The sequence below is a fragment of the Triplophysa dalaica genome, chromosome 2 (assembly GCF_015846415.1).
Source record: "Triplophysa dalaica isolate WHDGS20190420 chromosome 2, ASM1584641v1, whole genome shotgun sequence".
Taxonomy (NCBI): Eukaryota; Metazoa; Chordata; class Actinopteri; order Cypriniformes; family Nemacheilidae; genus Triplophysa; species Triplophysa dalaica.
In genome coordinates, this window is record NC_079543.1 from 19,463,025 (window position 1) to 19,477,526 (window position 14,502).

Sequence of the window (14,502 nt, forward strand, 5' to 3'; positions counted from 1 at the left end):
CCCTACATCCTTCAAAATATCTTATTTTGTGCTCAACAGAACAAAGAAATGTACAAAGTAATTCTTCCTACTGTGGGAGTCAATGGTGGCAAATAAATGTGTAGTTATAAGCATTTTTCCAAATAACTGTTTCTGTGTTTATTAAAACAAAGAAATGTACACAGATTTGCAACAACTTGAGGGTGAGAATGACAGAATTTTCCTTTTTTTGTGAACTGTTTAACTGTTAGGCATGTCATTGCCTGTATTGGGAAACATTTATGCCTCATAGGTCTGTATAGATCTCCAACAGCAAAAGGCTCAAAATTCCTGTATTTTACCCGGAAAATATCACAGCTGGAGCCCAGCAGGTTCTCACAGCAGTGCACACATACACAGTTGAAGAGACAAAAGCTTTAAATGAGACCACACATCAGGTGGGCAGCACCATTCCTCTCCCCTGATCTCTCCACCTCTCACCTGCTGTGGTTTATCATCATTACGGGGATCAGACGGAGCGGTTTAATCACACACCTCAGCGATAAGAGCGTAGTTGGGGACCATCATAGCTATGGGTCGGAAGAGGGCTTTCAGGTTGTCGGGAAGTTCGGTTCTGCCTGCGTAACCGGGGTTCATGGTGATGAAAGCGGCGCACGTCATGACCAACTTTATCTCTCTCCCCTCGAACATGAATCGAGGCAGCTGCAGCACGCAAACACAGACACTTAGTTATATGCAGTTGCACATTATGCATGTCTTTGGCGTGTATGAGATATGGACGTGTGTGGTTACCTTGGCCGCCTTAGCGTTTCTAATGGTGATGAGTTGTTGAGCAATGACAGACAGCACCTCGATGTTGATGCGATTAAACTCATCGAAGCAGCACCAGGCACCTGACTGAGCCAAACCGCTGAAGAACGTCCCCATCATCTGAACATAAACACAATGTTACATTTATTGTACCTTTCTAAATACTTAAGTTTTATAAGGGTTACAAATGTATGAAATCCTACTATAAAGCAATTTGGAATTGCAATTAAACTAACAAATTTAATTAATTTAAAGACAAGGAGGATAAAAACAAAAAAGACAACAAATGTATATTTTTCCTCATATTTCCGTAAAAAAATATTTGTTGGGGAAACTTGATACAGGTACATATCCAGGTGGATCCGGAAATGAAAATGGTCTGGCGAAGGACAAGAGAGAACCAGGACTGGATTTAATGGTATGTTTGTATGGCCGCCAGTCGAGCGTGAGGGAGCTGTCGGCACTTTACTTTCACTTTGTTGTTTGTTTATTTTATTAAAAGTTTGGTTTAACGTTCGCCGGTTCCGGGCTTCTTCCTTCCTTACTTTGAAGATTGTTACAGTTATGCACAACAATTACAGTATAGCATTTTTTATATTTTTTGCAGATTTGCTACAGATGGGATGGTAAATAGTGATAGACTGATATGTTAACTTGTGTTTTACTAACAAACACACCAATAGACATGATAGTATGATAAACACATACACTTTTTAACATTAAGATTGAAGATTTAGATTTTAGATTTCTTTAATTTTATGAGTATGGAAGGTTTATATTTGGTGTGCTGCAACAGGTTATCTTTTCTATTTTTTTACTATATTAATGGGAGTTTTGTAACAGTTTACTGGATAAAAGTAATGTAAATGACAGAAACGAATTAAAATGCTCCATTTTGTAAATAAATCAAAAAAGTTACATTTTAAGTAAACACAAATTTTCTGTCAATCTCATTTGCCTTCAACAAATGACCCTGAAATTCACAAGAGCCAAACAAATACATTTTTGTGACTAATTGATTTCATATTCACTTGTATCTTTGTTAAAGATAGAAAACGAATTCCCAAGAGTTTTTTTTATATGCCCTCATGTACTGAACTGTACCTATAACAAGCCACCAGGGGACAATTTACAAAAAGAGTAAAAACCGATGATAAAATAATGGCCTGTAAGTATGAGAGAGGTGACCCTGCACGGAATATGTGAGTTTGGAAAATGGATGGAGGGATGTAAGAGAAGTATATCAGACACCGGCCTAGTAGTGTGTCCCATACAGCATAAATAAAACAAGCACTGGACAATGATTGTGTGCTCAGACAGTGTTTAAGACATCATAAGAAATGACACCTCTATATAATATATCGCTTTTCCAGCAAACGCTATACACTGGCCATAAATAATCACACCTTACTTAATAAAGCTAGATAGATAGATGTTATCACTGGGTCTAATGTGTGGAGACTTGCACTCTGCTGCCTCCTAGTGTCAAACAAAAGGATTTCTCATCACAGGCATTTTTATGTGACTGCGGTAAACAATTGCTAAATTCAAAGAAAATTGACTAGATTATAAAAGAGATGGATGGGCACCTTATAGTCGAGTCCATCCGAGCAGTTAAAGACCACACACTGGATGGCCAGAGCTTTGGCAAGGTCTTTAGTTGTCTCAGTCTTGCCTGTGCCGGCTGGACCAGCAGGAGCACCACCCAGATCCAGCTGCAGCGCCCCCATCAGACAGAGGTAACACCGATCCTGCGCATGAAAAAACTGTCTGATAAACAAAACTTAAGACGAGTGGAGAAAAGAACGTGAAGGAAGGATGTTAGATTCACCGTCAGGGGCGTGATGACCAGACGAGGACACGCCCCCAGATATTCATATCCATAGATGTATTGGGACAGAGCCATTCGAGCCACACAGTTATCCAAATCTGCATCCCAATAATACCGCAACTGTCTCTGCCACTCGAAATTATCACTGGAGTCCACCTTCAAACACAGATCACAACGTAACACTTTAAACTATCAGATTGAAGTTTTGCATAATCTTTTTATCAGTTATCAATTATAAACAGGCTACATTTCATGACAATTACAAGAAAATAAATAAACTGACTTTCTCTTTGACAAGCTCTGTGACTATGTCTCTGGCGTGCACGTCTGTGGTGATCAGAGCTGTGATGATGTTCCGATGAAGACTGGGTAAATTCCCCCGGACCATAGCGGCAAGAGCATTGAGTCTCTGTTTACATAAAAACAGACACAGATTTTGGTGACACTGGAAAACGAAACCAGTCTTAAGGGTCAAATTTTCGATATTGAGATTTATACATCATCTGAGAGCTGAATAAATAGGTAATTTGTGTCTGATTTGAAAGAATCAGACAATATTTGGCCGAGATACAACTATTTAAAATTGGCTTTAAAATTGTCCAAAAGAAGTCCTTAGCATAGCATATTACTCACAAAAATAAGGTTTTGATATATTTACCGTGGAAAATATGTAATTCCTGGATCATGATCTTAATTTAATATCCTAATGCTTTTGGGCATAAAGAAAAATCTAGAATTTTAACAGATATGTTTAACAGATGTTTTTTTTTTGGCTAGTGCTAATTTTGCCTGGTTTTGTGGTTCAGGGTCACGTTTGTGCTAAAATAATCAGTCATGCTGGTTATTCCAACATGCATGAGGCTTCTGGGTAAAGCGGGTGGCAATGTACCATGTCGTCGCTGTCCATCTGAAACCAAGTTGTCCAAATTGGCTGTTTTTCAGGAAATGCTAAATGTTTTACTTTTAAATCTTTGCGTAATATGTTGTCAAAGTTGACAAGCCCTCTTTAATACTTCTTATTGGATAGATATGTGCAAAAACAGTGACAAACATAAAGGATGACTAATAATAATGATTTATGGGAGGAAAAAAAACACGAAATATGAAGATATAAGGTTTCAGAAGGACACCAGTGATATGAATGTACACAATATGGGCTATGAAAGGTATTTTTTGTTGACGAATGTCACCTGAAAGTTGGTGACCTCGAATTCTTGCAGCGCCTGATGGTGGTCATGATCCCCCTCCAAGCAGTTGTCCATGTCCCTGCACCACATCAGCTGAGAGATGGTCAACACCACCTGCAGGAGGACAAAGTTCAGAGTGCACACCCAAACACAGACGTACAAATGTAATCTTGCCCAGAGAAAAGCATACCTGTGAGGGATGACCGGCCACCACCCACTCCACCCTGGGTTTGCTTTGGTAATCGGTAATGGCAGCCTTACTGAGTCTTCTGAGAGACGAGAACATGGCCTCCTCCACCTTGCCCAACCAATCCTCTACATTACCACGAGCCTTTAGCCCTTTCCCTAGCCGTACCTATAATGCACATGCATAAAGTAGTTTATATATGATCCTCCTTCATTTAAAAAATAATGCATATCATTATTACTGTATATTCTAACGTCCTTCCAAAAATTGTGATGGCTAATTACAATGTAATCATTATGAGGCTATGACTAAATAAATACTGGTGAACATACAAACATGATCATCATATTTTATTGAAAGACAAGAAAAGTAAAAAAAAAGAAAAGATTTTACCTTTTCACCCTCAGGTGACACCATGGCTAAGATGTCATTATTGTACTGTTTCCCCGTTTCCGCCTCTCCGTGCGTAGTAGGGGGCAGCTGTCCGAACTCCAGCTGGGATATGGCATCAAAACACTTCCTCAGATGAGGCTGCACAGCCTGAGGGTTCCGCGTCTGAGCCAAAATCTCCAAGAGTTCATCGTTAGACAGGAAGTAGAACCTGAGTCACCCAAAGAAAGGGAGTTAAGTCATGGCACAGCATAGAAACAAATCAAATTCTGATGAGAAACAGTGTGCGCGTGTGTTTGAAGAGTATAATAAGTACCTTGGGAAGACCACTCTTTTGGACTCTAAGTAAGCCTCCAGGCATTTCTGAATCTGCTCCAGTAGTGCATTATTATTCTGGAAAATGTCCAGAAGCCCTGAGGGGGAAAAGTCTTTTTTACATCATATTGCTTTTTTCATTTTTGTATTTTAGCTTTCTTGTTTATGGTGCAGACCAAAACACTATTTAAGATGTTTAGATTGTAAACCAAAACGTTTCCATATTTTTGATCTGAAGGTCAAATTTAGCCAATGAGGTAATGTGTCTCCTCAGCTTTTCTGTCAGACCTGGTTGCGTGGCGGCACGCAGGGCATTGGGCAGACGGCTGACCTTCCTCATGATCTCTTTCCATGACTTGTCCACTTTTAAGAACATCTTAGACTCGGCGGGCAACTGCCTCTGGATATCAGGAGCATTGAAAATACTCTCCAGATAAAGCCAGTTTCTCTGGCATGCCAACCACTCATCCTGAAACAGTATAGAAGGGAAAGAAAATATGTATGATATGTATGATAAAGAGTATAATATCTAATGTGCTCACATATTCATGGATTCGTATTTGATGATCACCAAGGTCTGGCTGAACAAGGCGAGCTGTGTCTGCCACTTGTCTACTCTGGCCATGATGGGACCGGCGTAACGCGAGGATGCAACAGTGGCGACGTTGACTATGCTGTCATCGAGAAGTACCTACAATCACATTCATACAAATACAAAATTACTACGTGAAAATAGCTGAATGGTCCAAATGCGCACTAAGATCAACTGTAAAGATGAACATGCTGATCTAAAACTACAAATCAAGAACACAAAACTACAAAACTTTGCAAGAGGCTGCAATATAAACAATGCATTCTAAACACTCCACCTGAATATCGTCAGTGCCCCCAAGAATAAACACATCCTTGGAGTCTCGATGAGGCAACACTACCAACTCTGTTGTTTTCCACGATTCCTCAATCTATCGAGAGAATAAATGTGTTGGCACAAAGCTGACTATACAGACATGTACACATGTGAAACTAAACAAAGAGAGATGTAACCTTTTTCAAAATGTTCTCCAGAGAGGCCTCTCCTGATGCTTGTCCTGACACCTGAGCATTTAACATGGGATGAAACAAGAATTAAAAAAAAAAATAACAAATGTATTCCCTCCGATCATGTGAAACTTAGTGAGCTGCACACTATTGTATTGCTGTCTTGGAAGGCAGTCAACTATGTTTGAAGAAAAAGCCTCTATCTTTCACATACCTCCTGTATTTGCGGGGAAAACTGGAAGATGTTGAGTTCTTGTAAGGAGCCGAGAGTCAGAGGCTCATCCACAAGTTTGGCCTCAACAATCACCTCCAGCATCTCCCAATGACGTGGTTTCAAACACGGGTTACGCAAGTCTATGATCACCGGCAACTAAGGAATGTCAAATACACACACATGCATACACCAGGTCTTACTAGGTCTACTGTACTTATTTGAAAAGAATAGTTCAGCAAAATTCCCTCCCAGACACATCCTAGTATATAGCATAATTTTTTATGGTTTTTGATATTAAAATGCTATTATCTTACATAGAGGCCAACATGTCAAGGCACTAAAAAGCACTTCAAATGACACCGTTGGGTTGATAAATGTTTTCTGAAGTGAAACGATACATTTGTGAGAAAATAAACATTACTGTTGTGTACAGATCAGTGTGGTAAGATGGAAAATGATGTTTATAGGATAGCATGAAAGTGGAACTGGTTTCTGTACAACTTGAATTGTGAATACAATCTGTGGAATGGAATCAGTACCTTTTCTCGCATGCTGTCCACGTTCTCTCTGAGGCAGGGCACCACGTTGTTTGGTGGCAGTCCTTTTTCCAGCTGGCTGACATATTTGGCAAACTTGTTCACCTGCCTACTCAGCAATTCTGGGTCCAACTCATCAAACTTATTCTGCAACAAAGAGATTATTGACATTTAAAGGACACTTTAATAACAAAATAGCTTTGAGAGTGCAATTATAAGCATGAACTCAGTCTTGATCTCCTTAACACAAAAAGGGGGTTCACAACAAACGCGAATTTAAAATGCATACAAAGTCAATGCAAAGATGCGAATAGACGAAAAACTCGCAGCAGGCGATGCGAATGACGCAGATCGGGCGGCGCAATTGCCACTAACGCGGGTCAATCTCTTCTGCACAAGTTGAAAATATTTGTCAGCTCAGGTCACTAACACCGTGTCCACACCGGACGCGACAGCCGCGACGCGACATGACAAAAGACATTAGAACCAATTATAATTTCAAATATTGGTCACACTGCGGCGCGGCGAGACTCGACAAACCCATTATGAACAGGCAGGTTGTCTGTCGCGTTCGGTGTAGACATGGTGTGACGCGACAATAACGAACTTTTCCCGCGAGTAATAAAGAGAGAGGAACGTGATTGTTCGCGTTTTGCTGGGTTCACACCAAACGCGAACAATCGCGTTCCAGGCTCGCATTTTCTCGGGGGGAAAGTTTGTTGTTTTCGAATTAGTGACATGAGCTGACAAATATTTTCAACTTGTGCGGAATTTTCACAAATGCCATTGCCACAGCTCTTCTGTGTTTAGTCTGTCTTTTCTCTTTTTCATGTAATAATAGATGGACTTGATGATGGTGAGACCAGATCTCTGTGTATCTCACTGTATTATTACAAACAATGACAAAACAAAAGTCATGAAATGTAAATTCATATTTCCTAATGACAGAGTACACCAAAGGATAAAAAATTGGCTTAAAACCCTTTCTGGGGTAAAAATACTAACATGCTTATGACTTTTGCACATTACAGTTTAAAAAAACTAAAGTAATATATCAAAAGTTTTGATTCCTACTGTAGTATGTACATTAATAGTTTCATGGTAAAGGGTGCTTATATGTCTTTGAATAGAACCTGAAATTGCTTTTGCTTCAGTCTAATAAACCCAAGTTCAAAAACTCTTAGCATTTTAGAAGGCTGCCACACATGTGAACATGCCTATGAGTGTATGAGTTTCTTTTCCAAAACAAGAGTTGGATTTACTGCTTAATGTGGCTGATTATATTGTTAATCCATACTGCTTTTTCCGATGAATCAGATAGAAAGCCACATTTGCACTATTTTATAACACATGGGTTGATATTGACCTGCTTCCAGCTGTTCTCTAGACTCTCCCACTCTTCCAGAGAGTCCCACAGTAACTGCTTCAGCTTCACTTCAGCGCTCAGTTCCTCCAGAGCTTCATATTTGGTCACCTCCACCTACACAAACACACCCAAACACAACTTTTACAATTCTTTATAAGTATTATTGATTCTGGGATGTTTTGTATATATGCTTATATAGATTAACCGAAATTTAAGAAATAAAAAACAGAATAAGGTGATCTATAGTCCAACCTGAACCTTAGCCTAAAATGAGTTCTGCTCATCCAGACTAAAAAACAGAGAAAAAACAGCTGCAAACATATAAGGAGCCACACTGACCTTAAAGTTCTTCTGGTAAGTTTTAAATGTGAAGGACTGAGTTTGGAGCTCATCGATAGAGATCTGTATACCTGCCAGCAGCATGCGTATATTTGAGCGATCTGCGTTTATGTCAAGGATCTGATGGTTCTGAAGAAACAAAATCCATCAAAAACTATGTGCATCCAAATTTAAGAAGGATTGGAAAATATATATCAATTAAAACTAGAAAGACAAAAGTGTAACACTTCTGTGTTTCTCTCTTTCACCTCTGCTTGCGACTTCACTTCCTGCACTTTGTTGGTGAGTTTGTTGATGTCTTGCTGGAGATGCTGGCAAAATTTGTCAACATAAGAGTCACGCTCTTCCGCCGCTTTGTCGGTGGTGTTCCTTACGGCATTTATACACGAAGGCAATGTGGCGTACACAGCAACATCTTCAGGTGGTGTGGGGACCGAGTAACACTCGATCAATTTGTACATCTGACAGACAATCTCTGTCTCCTTTTCCAGCACCTCAATCTAAGTAAAGGAGAAATTTATATGAACAAACAGCCATTAAACATCAGATGCCAAAACTCTGAACAATTAGGGGGAATTCTTACCCTCTTCTGAATCTCTTCCAGGAAGTTGAGAAAATTTAGGTATTCGATGGTTGTTGTTGGAACAGAGCCCAATTTGAACTGGGCATCTTGAGCTTCGGCAATAATGTCATCCATCTTTTTCTTCGCCAGGCGAGGGAGGATGTCATTGATGACCTGGAGGAAAACAATGTCTCAAAGTGTGCCCATATGCCAACACTCATAATGACTCAATACAGTAAGAAATCTGCTAAATGACTAAATGTAAATGAAATCAAACACTTCAAAATTTTCAAGACCAAATTATCTGAGTTATGAACAAGTGTTTCATTTGTGTAATTTTATTTCTCATAAGAAACTTTTTGAAAAATCTGAGAGAAAGTTAATACCAAATGACACATAAATGAGTTTCTGTAAATTAACTTTTGAAGGATAAAATTGTCGTCTTTGGATTCAACCCTAGACGACACTGTGGGGCAAAAGATAGAACAGGATTAATTCAATTGTTTTTTTTGTGTGTGTTTCTGTAATCGTGTAACCTCTAGGCAGCGCAGGGGAGATGGTATTAGTTTTTTCTTGAGTTGTGTAGTATCCACCATCAGAATTCCCAGGGGTCTTTTCTGTTTAATGGCCAAAGCTTCTTTATGCTCTCTGTGATATTTCTCGAGACTGCTTTCAAAAAATGCAACATCTGCATAATTCAAACATGAAGACAACATGAAACGTATGCAACGGTCATAGTTTTGATAATGTTAATTATAATGTTAAGGATGATTTACCGTGGTCCTGCTTTTTGAGAACTTCCATGTCCAGGTCTTCATTCTCTTTGTAAAACAGTCTGAATGGCTCAAATGTATGAGCAAATACACTTGCAGCATCGAATGCAACCTGGATAGATTGCTAAGAGAGGAAAAAACATTTTGATCTACCATCACCCAGGAATGAAAAATGATGTATGTCAATTTTTGTTAATCATATAAAGGAAGAGTTTATTTCCAAAATTAGATAACTCTGTTTTTTACATTTTTCAAAGTCATGTTTTTTTAATCTGTATTCCAATTAAAATTAATAAAACTGCAGTTGGTTTGTCTTGATTTAAGCCATAATAACACAAAAAATACAGCTAAACAACACAATAAAAACATGATAACAATAAAAAACATGAGTTATCTCATTTTGGAAACAAACTCTTCAAATACAACTAAATATGCAAAGACAGTTACTGGTTCCTATTGAATTCCATTAAATGGACACAAAACCACTGAGACATTTCACAAAATATCTTATTTTGTGTTCCAATGAAGGAAGAAAGTCATACAAGTATTGAATGGTTTGTGGGTTAATCATTTTTATTTTCATATGAACTATCCCTTTAAATTTCTTTTTAGGACCTTAATGTCGAGAAAGATGTTTTGCAGATTATTGTCATCCTCCAAGATTTCCTCAAGACTGGGGCCATCCCCACATGTCTTCTTCTCTACCTGAAACACCATACACACGCACAAAACAACAGTAAATAACCAGTCTTTAACCTCATCCAAGAATCTGATTATAAAGGGCTTTGAATCATTGACCTTTTTGTTGATAATGGGTTGAGTGAACGCATCAAAGTAGCTGTCTTGCATCAGGGTATCCAGAGATAAAACAGTTTCTTGAAACTGGCCAGTAATTTCTCCAATACACTCCTGCCAAACACTGATGTTAGATACACACACAATCTCATACTTGCTTGCTTGCACCGAAAACACAAGAAACACAAACCTGGAAGTCGTCAACAGATGGCTGGTGTGATAAAGAGTGTGTGTCCATCATTAGATCAGTTATGAACATCGGCTGGTGAGGAGCACCCACATTCTTCTCTGCAGTGCCCTGTAACAACATACATTTCAGATACAAACTACAGCAAATGTCTCGCTTTTTCACAAAACAACCCAAATTTGGCATTATGCAGCATACAAACACAAAACATGGTTACCTTTGCATCAAGATCAGTGCCTGACTCACTCCCTGTCCAACTCTGGATGAGAGCGTGTGGAGGCGTGTGTGTGGTGTGCTCCTGAAACACACTCAGCATCTTACTGACCGAATTGACCACAAGCATGTGTGTTGTGTTCACGATCAGATAATCAGCCAGCCTGATGAAACTGTGGAGCCCAAGACAAATAATCAGCCTGAATTAAAATGCCCTTTTATGGTATATTTGTTACTATTATGCTATTTATAGATATTAATAATACAAAATAATAGGTTAATAACTGTTATTTTCATAGGACGCATAGTGTGGTTTATTTGTCAACTACCCATATACAGGCTTTGAATGACAAAAAGATGAATAAATAATGAGCATTTGCCTTTATTGTGAGGTTTCCTTTGAATAAATTATTCATTTTTTAACATTGATAAGGCCATTGTAACTGTAGGTTTTGAAACTGACACAAGGGGGCGCTAACACATTTCTTGATTGCGCAAAGGGAGCACAGGTACCGTAAAAACCAATGGCAACAATCTCCTAATACCCAAAGTGATGCACCACAAGCATCACTTTGTTGATGAGAACTGCTTACACCTAGCCAGGTCGTTGGGAAATATATTGCCTGTATTATCAGCTGTAGTGGTATTGTTTGGAGTTTGCTAACCTGGTAAGGCGTTTGCAATGGTATCGTTTGTTGGCTTGCTGAGTGTAAGTCATCTTGTCAGGTGCATCCTCAAAGTATAATCCAAAACCAGGTGACGGCAATGCATCATCACCATCTATAATGCATCATAAAAAACGCTTATATAACACATATCTCAAATTACTCAAATACTGGCAGACCGGCTATTACACACATAATTGTTTTTGTATAGAGTATGGGTAATCACCAGTTTCCATATCTCCATAGTCAGGTGTGTGTCCAGACTCTTTCAAAGCATTTTGACAGGAACTTCTAGCCACTTCCATTACCAGCTCCCTGAACTTCTCAAGACGAGAGGACACCTAGAAAACAGACATTGTAAATACAGCCACAAATATGCACACGAATACTGAATTCTCTCACCTCCTCCAGTTGTTCGGATTGCGCACTCTGAAATTCTTTGAGTGTGTATGTGTGGTCTTTCTCCAGTCGGCACAGAGGCATGTCACTGATGTGATAGCACATCTCATTGATGTCAATCAGTGCTGGTCTCAGAGACTGAATGAAGATATATATGAAGGACCAGATTTTAAAATAATTGTTTTGTATAAATTCACACACATAAACACTTGATTTTGGACAAACCTCATTGAGAATGAAGAGATTCTCTTGCAGAGAACGCCTGCATTTGCTGATGTTTTTGGAGCGCACGTTGGCACGCCACACACGGAAAGCTTTCCACTTGCGGAAGAGGGTAAACAGCGGGATCCGCAGAAGCCGCTGGTGATATCTGTATTCCTGCTCCCAACGCTCTAAGGGCAAAATATCAACCTCTGCTCCACAATAGTGCATTACCGCATGAGAGCTGATCGTGTAGTAGTCGGACTTGTTGATATTGTCATATGTTACAATTCTGTTGAAAGAAGTTGGAATTTAAATGAGACAAAGGTTTGTTCCACAGTTAAAGGGACGGTTCACCCAAAAATGAAAATTCTTTCATCATTTACTCAACCTCAAGTTGTTCCAAACCTGTGTACATTTTGTTGTTCTGCTGAACACACAAAAAAAGATGCCTGGAAGAATATTTCTAACCAAACAGATCTGGGGTATTGTAAATGTTGACAGAATTTAATTTTTTGGGAGAACTTTTATTTTAATAGTTATCTATCAATGCAACAGAATAACAGCAATGGCACATTCTCATCTGAAGCATACTGGCATGCACGGGTATGTAGATATGAGATTATATTTCTTTCTTACTTAAGATTGTATGGGTCGTATTTAATGGATGATTTAGGCACCGCTGAAATCATGTAGAGGAATCTCAAATGAGGGTTATTCCGGATGGTCTGAATGATGTCAGGCGGGCTGCACATCTCGGCATGGATTACATCCTCTGCAGAGTTGAACACCATGGAGGGTGACAGCGTTGGAGAGGGGATGTTGCTCAGAGATGACGCTGTACCTGTCCGACTTCTGGATGAGCTTTTTGTTTGTTTAGGAGGGGATGGGACACTGAATGTGCCCTGAGTTAACTGCACCTGATACCATTGCATAAAACAGAATTGTATTTAAAGAAAATATAGAGCAAAACAAAACAATCCAATCCACTGTTCAACCTCAGCACAGATGGAAATGCATGAATCAAATATATCAAAAATATGGTCAGACCTGTCTGGCATGGTCGGGAATTCTGGGAAGCTGCAGCGTTGAGGGTCCTCTTTCCGAGGTGGGGTCTATGGACTGGGTGCCACGTGAGGAAACTGGCATCTTAGGGCTGAAGATGAAGTTGTGAGCTTTCTCTGGGGTCTTGGATTCTTTGCGTCTCTTTAGAGTAGGCTACAGTAAAAAAATGAAGCAGTCAAAACTTTTACAGTACTGACTACGGTGGTTGTTTTTCATTTTATAAACAGCTCATTTAAACAACTGATACTATTCTTAAATATTTACAAAATAAGTCTAAAATCAGATATGCAAAGTCAAAATGTTGCTGGACTGGAAGATTTTTTCTCTTAAGACACTTGAAAGTTTGTTGCCCGCAAGTTTAAAAAATAAAACAGAATGTTGATTAGTAGGCCTTCAAATATTTTGATTATTATAAAAAAGGTATTATAGAAAAAAAGTTTGGAGACACCAAAATACTGGCATATTTTTATTTTTGACACAAAATTCAACTTTAAATATTATTTTTTGTCCTTAGTTGATTGAATATTGATAAACAGCACACCCAAGAAGCAATTAACTAAATAACTGACAACTGAAAGGAATGAATCAATGCATACACAAAGTCTTTATTGTAGAGCTATGCCCTTACCAACATCTCAACTTGTGCAGGTCTCTGTGCAGCCCATTGCCTCTCCTGAGCTTTGGTCCTGTGCGGGAACACCAGAACATCTTGGTTTGGCTGGGGACGGCCAGGCACTGAGATAAGTCTAGCCCTCAGCTGGTCCATATCAACAGGTGTCAGAGAACCAGGTAGATTGGTAGGCAGAGGTAAAGACATAACAGTCCCAGATAACTTCTGTTCGTCATGATCTTGCTCTGACCCTGCTTGATTTCTGGGAGTTCCAATCCCTTTCTGAAAAGGGTGCATGACCTAACTTCCCTCCTGTTGTATGTGCTTCTCAACCACTCGGGTTACAACACTTTCTCCTCTCAGTAATATCTGAAAAGAAAACTTAATGAGACACATTCGCGAAAACGAAATGTTCGTGATAAGGGTTGCCGTTGTACAACAGAACTAGCCTACATGGTCGCTAAGCAACAAGATTGCCGGTAAATCGTATGATACGTTAATTTCCAGCATACTACATAAGAAACTGTTCGATAAATGTCGTTCTTTATATGTTTACATGTGTTGTTTTAATGCATTTAAATAGTATGTCTGTTAGACCGAACGTCAAACTAAAGACCGGGCTAAATGTGTTGAAAAGGCAAGAGAGATGAGAATTATTGTACTTACAAAATACGTGCAAACTAAATAAATAAAATTAAAGCGCTCATGATGTGCAACTGGTATGTTTTAATTCTCATGTCTAAACAGGACAGATGACGGCTAAGCTCTTCTCGTGGACTGTTTGTGGTTACTTGGCAACGAAGTGTAATTCTCGCCACTTCCGCTGACAGAAGTAGCTCG

At 39.2% G+C, this 14,502-nt stretch overlaps 1 protein-coding gene across 1 annotated transcript in view; it reads right to left on the bottom strand.

The window, feature by feature from the left end:
• dnah6 (dynein, axonemal, heavy chain 6) overlaps window positions 1-14,480 on the bottom strand; it is a 69,220-nt gene extending 54,740 nt beyond the window's left edge. The window contains exons 1-33 of the mRNA XM_056763566.1: window positions 14,329-14,480; window positions 13,681-14,031; window positions 13,038-13,205; window positions 12,627-12,907; window positions 12,012-12,279; window positions 11,790-11,924; window positions 11,614-11,728; window positions 11,388-11,502; window positions 10,727-10,895; window positions 10,513-10,620; window positions 10,326-10,436; window positions 10,143-10,232; window positions 9,531-9,651; window positions 9,291-9,442; window positions 8,776-8,928; window positions 8,441-8,692; window positions 8,193-8,321; window positions 7,854-7,967; window positions 6,491-6,634; window positions 5,952-6,107; window positions 5,744-5,794; window positions 5,569-5,661; window positions 5,271-5,390; window positions 4,988-5,168; window positions 4,701-4,797; window positions 4,388-4,595; window positions 3,998-4,162; window positions 3,811-3,921; window positions 2,904-3,029; window positions 2,621-2,776; window positions 2,379-2,540; window positions 772-909; window positions 514-681 (exon numbers count right to left, since the gene is read on the bottom strand). Coding sequence (XP_056619544.1) covers window positions 514-681; window positions 772-909; window positions 2,379-2,540; window positions 2,621-2,776; window positions 2,904-3,029; window positions 3,811-3,921; window positions 3,998-4,162; window positions 4,388-4,595; window positions 4,701-4,797; window positions 4,988-5,168; window positions 5,271-5,390; window positions 5,569-5,661; window positions 5,744-5,794; window positions 5,952-6,107; window positions 6,491-6,634; window positions 7,854-7,967; window positions 8,193-8,321; window positions 8,441-8,692; window positions 8,776-8,928; window positions 9,291-9,442; window positions 9,531-9,651; window positions 10,143-10,232; window positions 10,326-10,436; window positions 10,513-10,620; window positions 10,727-10,895; window positions 11,388-11,502; window positions 11,614-11,728; window positions 11,790-11,924; window positions 12,012-12,279; window positions 12,627-12,907; window positions 13,038-13,205; window positions 13,681-13,959 — 4,836 coding nt within the window. The 5' untranslated portion in view covers window positions 13,960-14,031; window positions 14,329-14,480. The remainder of the gene's footprint in view (window positions 1-513; window positions 682-771; window positions 910-2,378; window positions 2,541-2,620; window positions 2,777-2,903; window positions 3,030-3,810; window positions 3,922-3,997; window positions 4,163-4,387; window positions 4,596-4,700; window positions 4,798-4,987; window positions 5,169-5,270; window positions 5,391-5,568; window positions 5,662-5,743; window positions 5,795-5,951; window positions 6,108-6,490; window positions 6,635-7,853; window positions 7,968-8,192; window positions 8,322-8,440; window positions 8,693-8,775; window positions 8,929-9,290; window positions 9,443-9,530; window positions 9,652-10,142; window positions 10,233-10,325; window positions 10,437-10,512; window positions 10,621-10,726; window positions 10,896-11,387; window positions 11,503-11,613; window positions 11,729-11,789; window positions 11,925-12,011; window positions 12,280-12,626; window positions 12,908-13,037; window positions 13,206-13,680; window positions 14,032-14,328) is intronic.
• Between the last annotated feature and the right edge of the window lie 22 nt (window positions 14,481-14,502).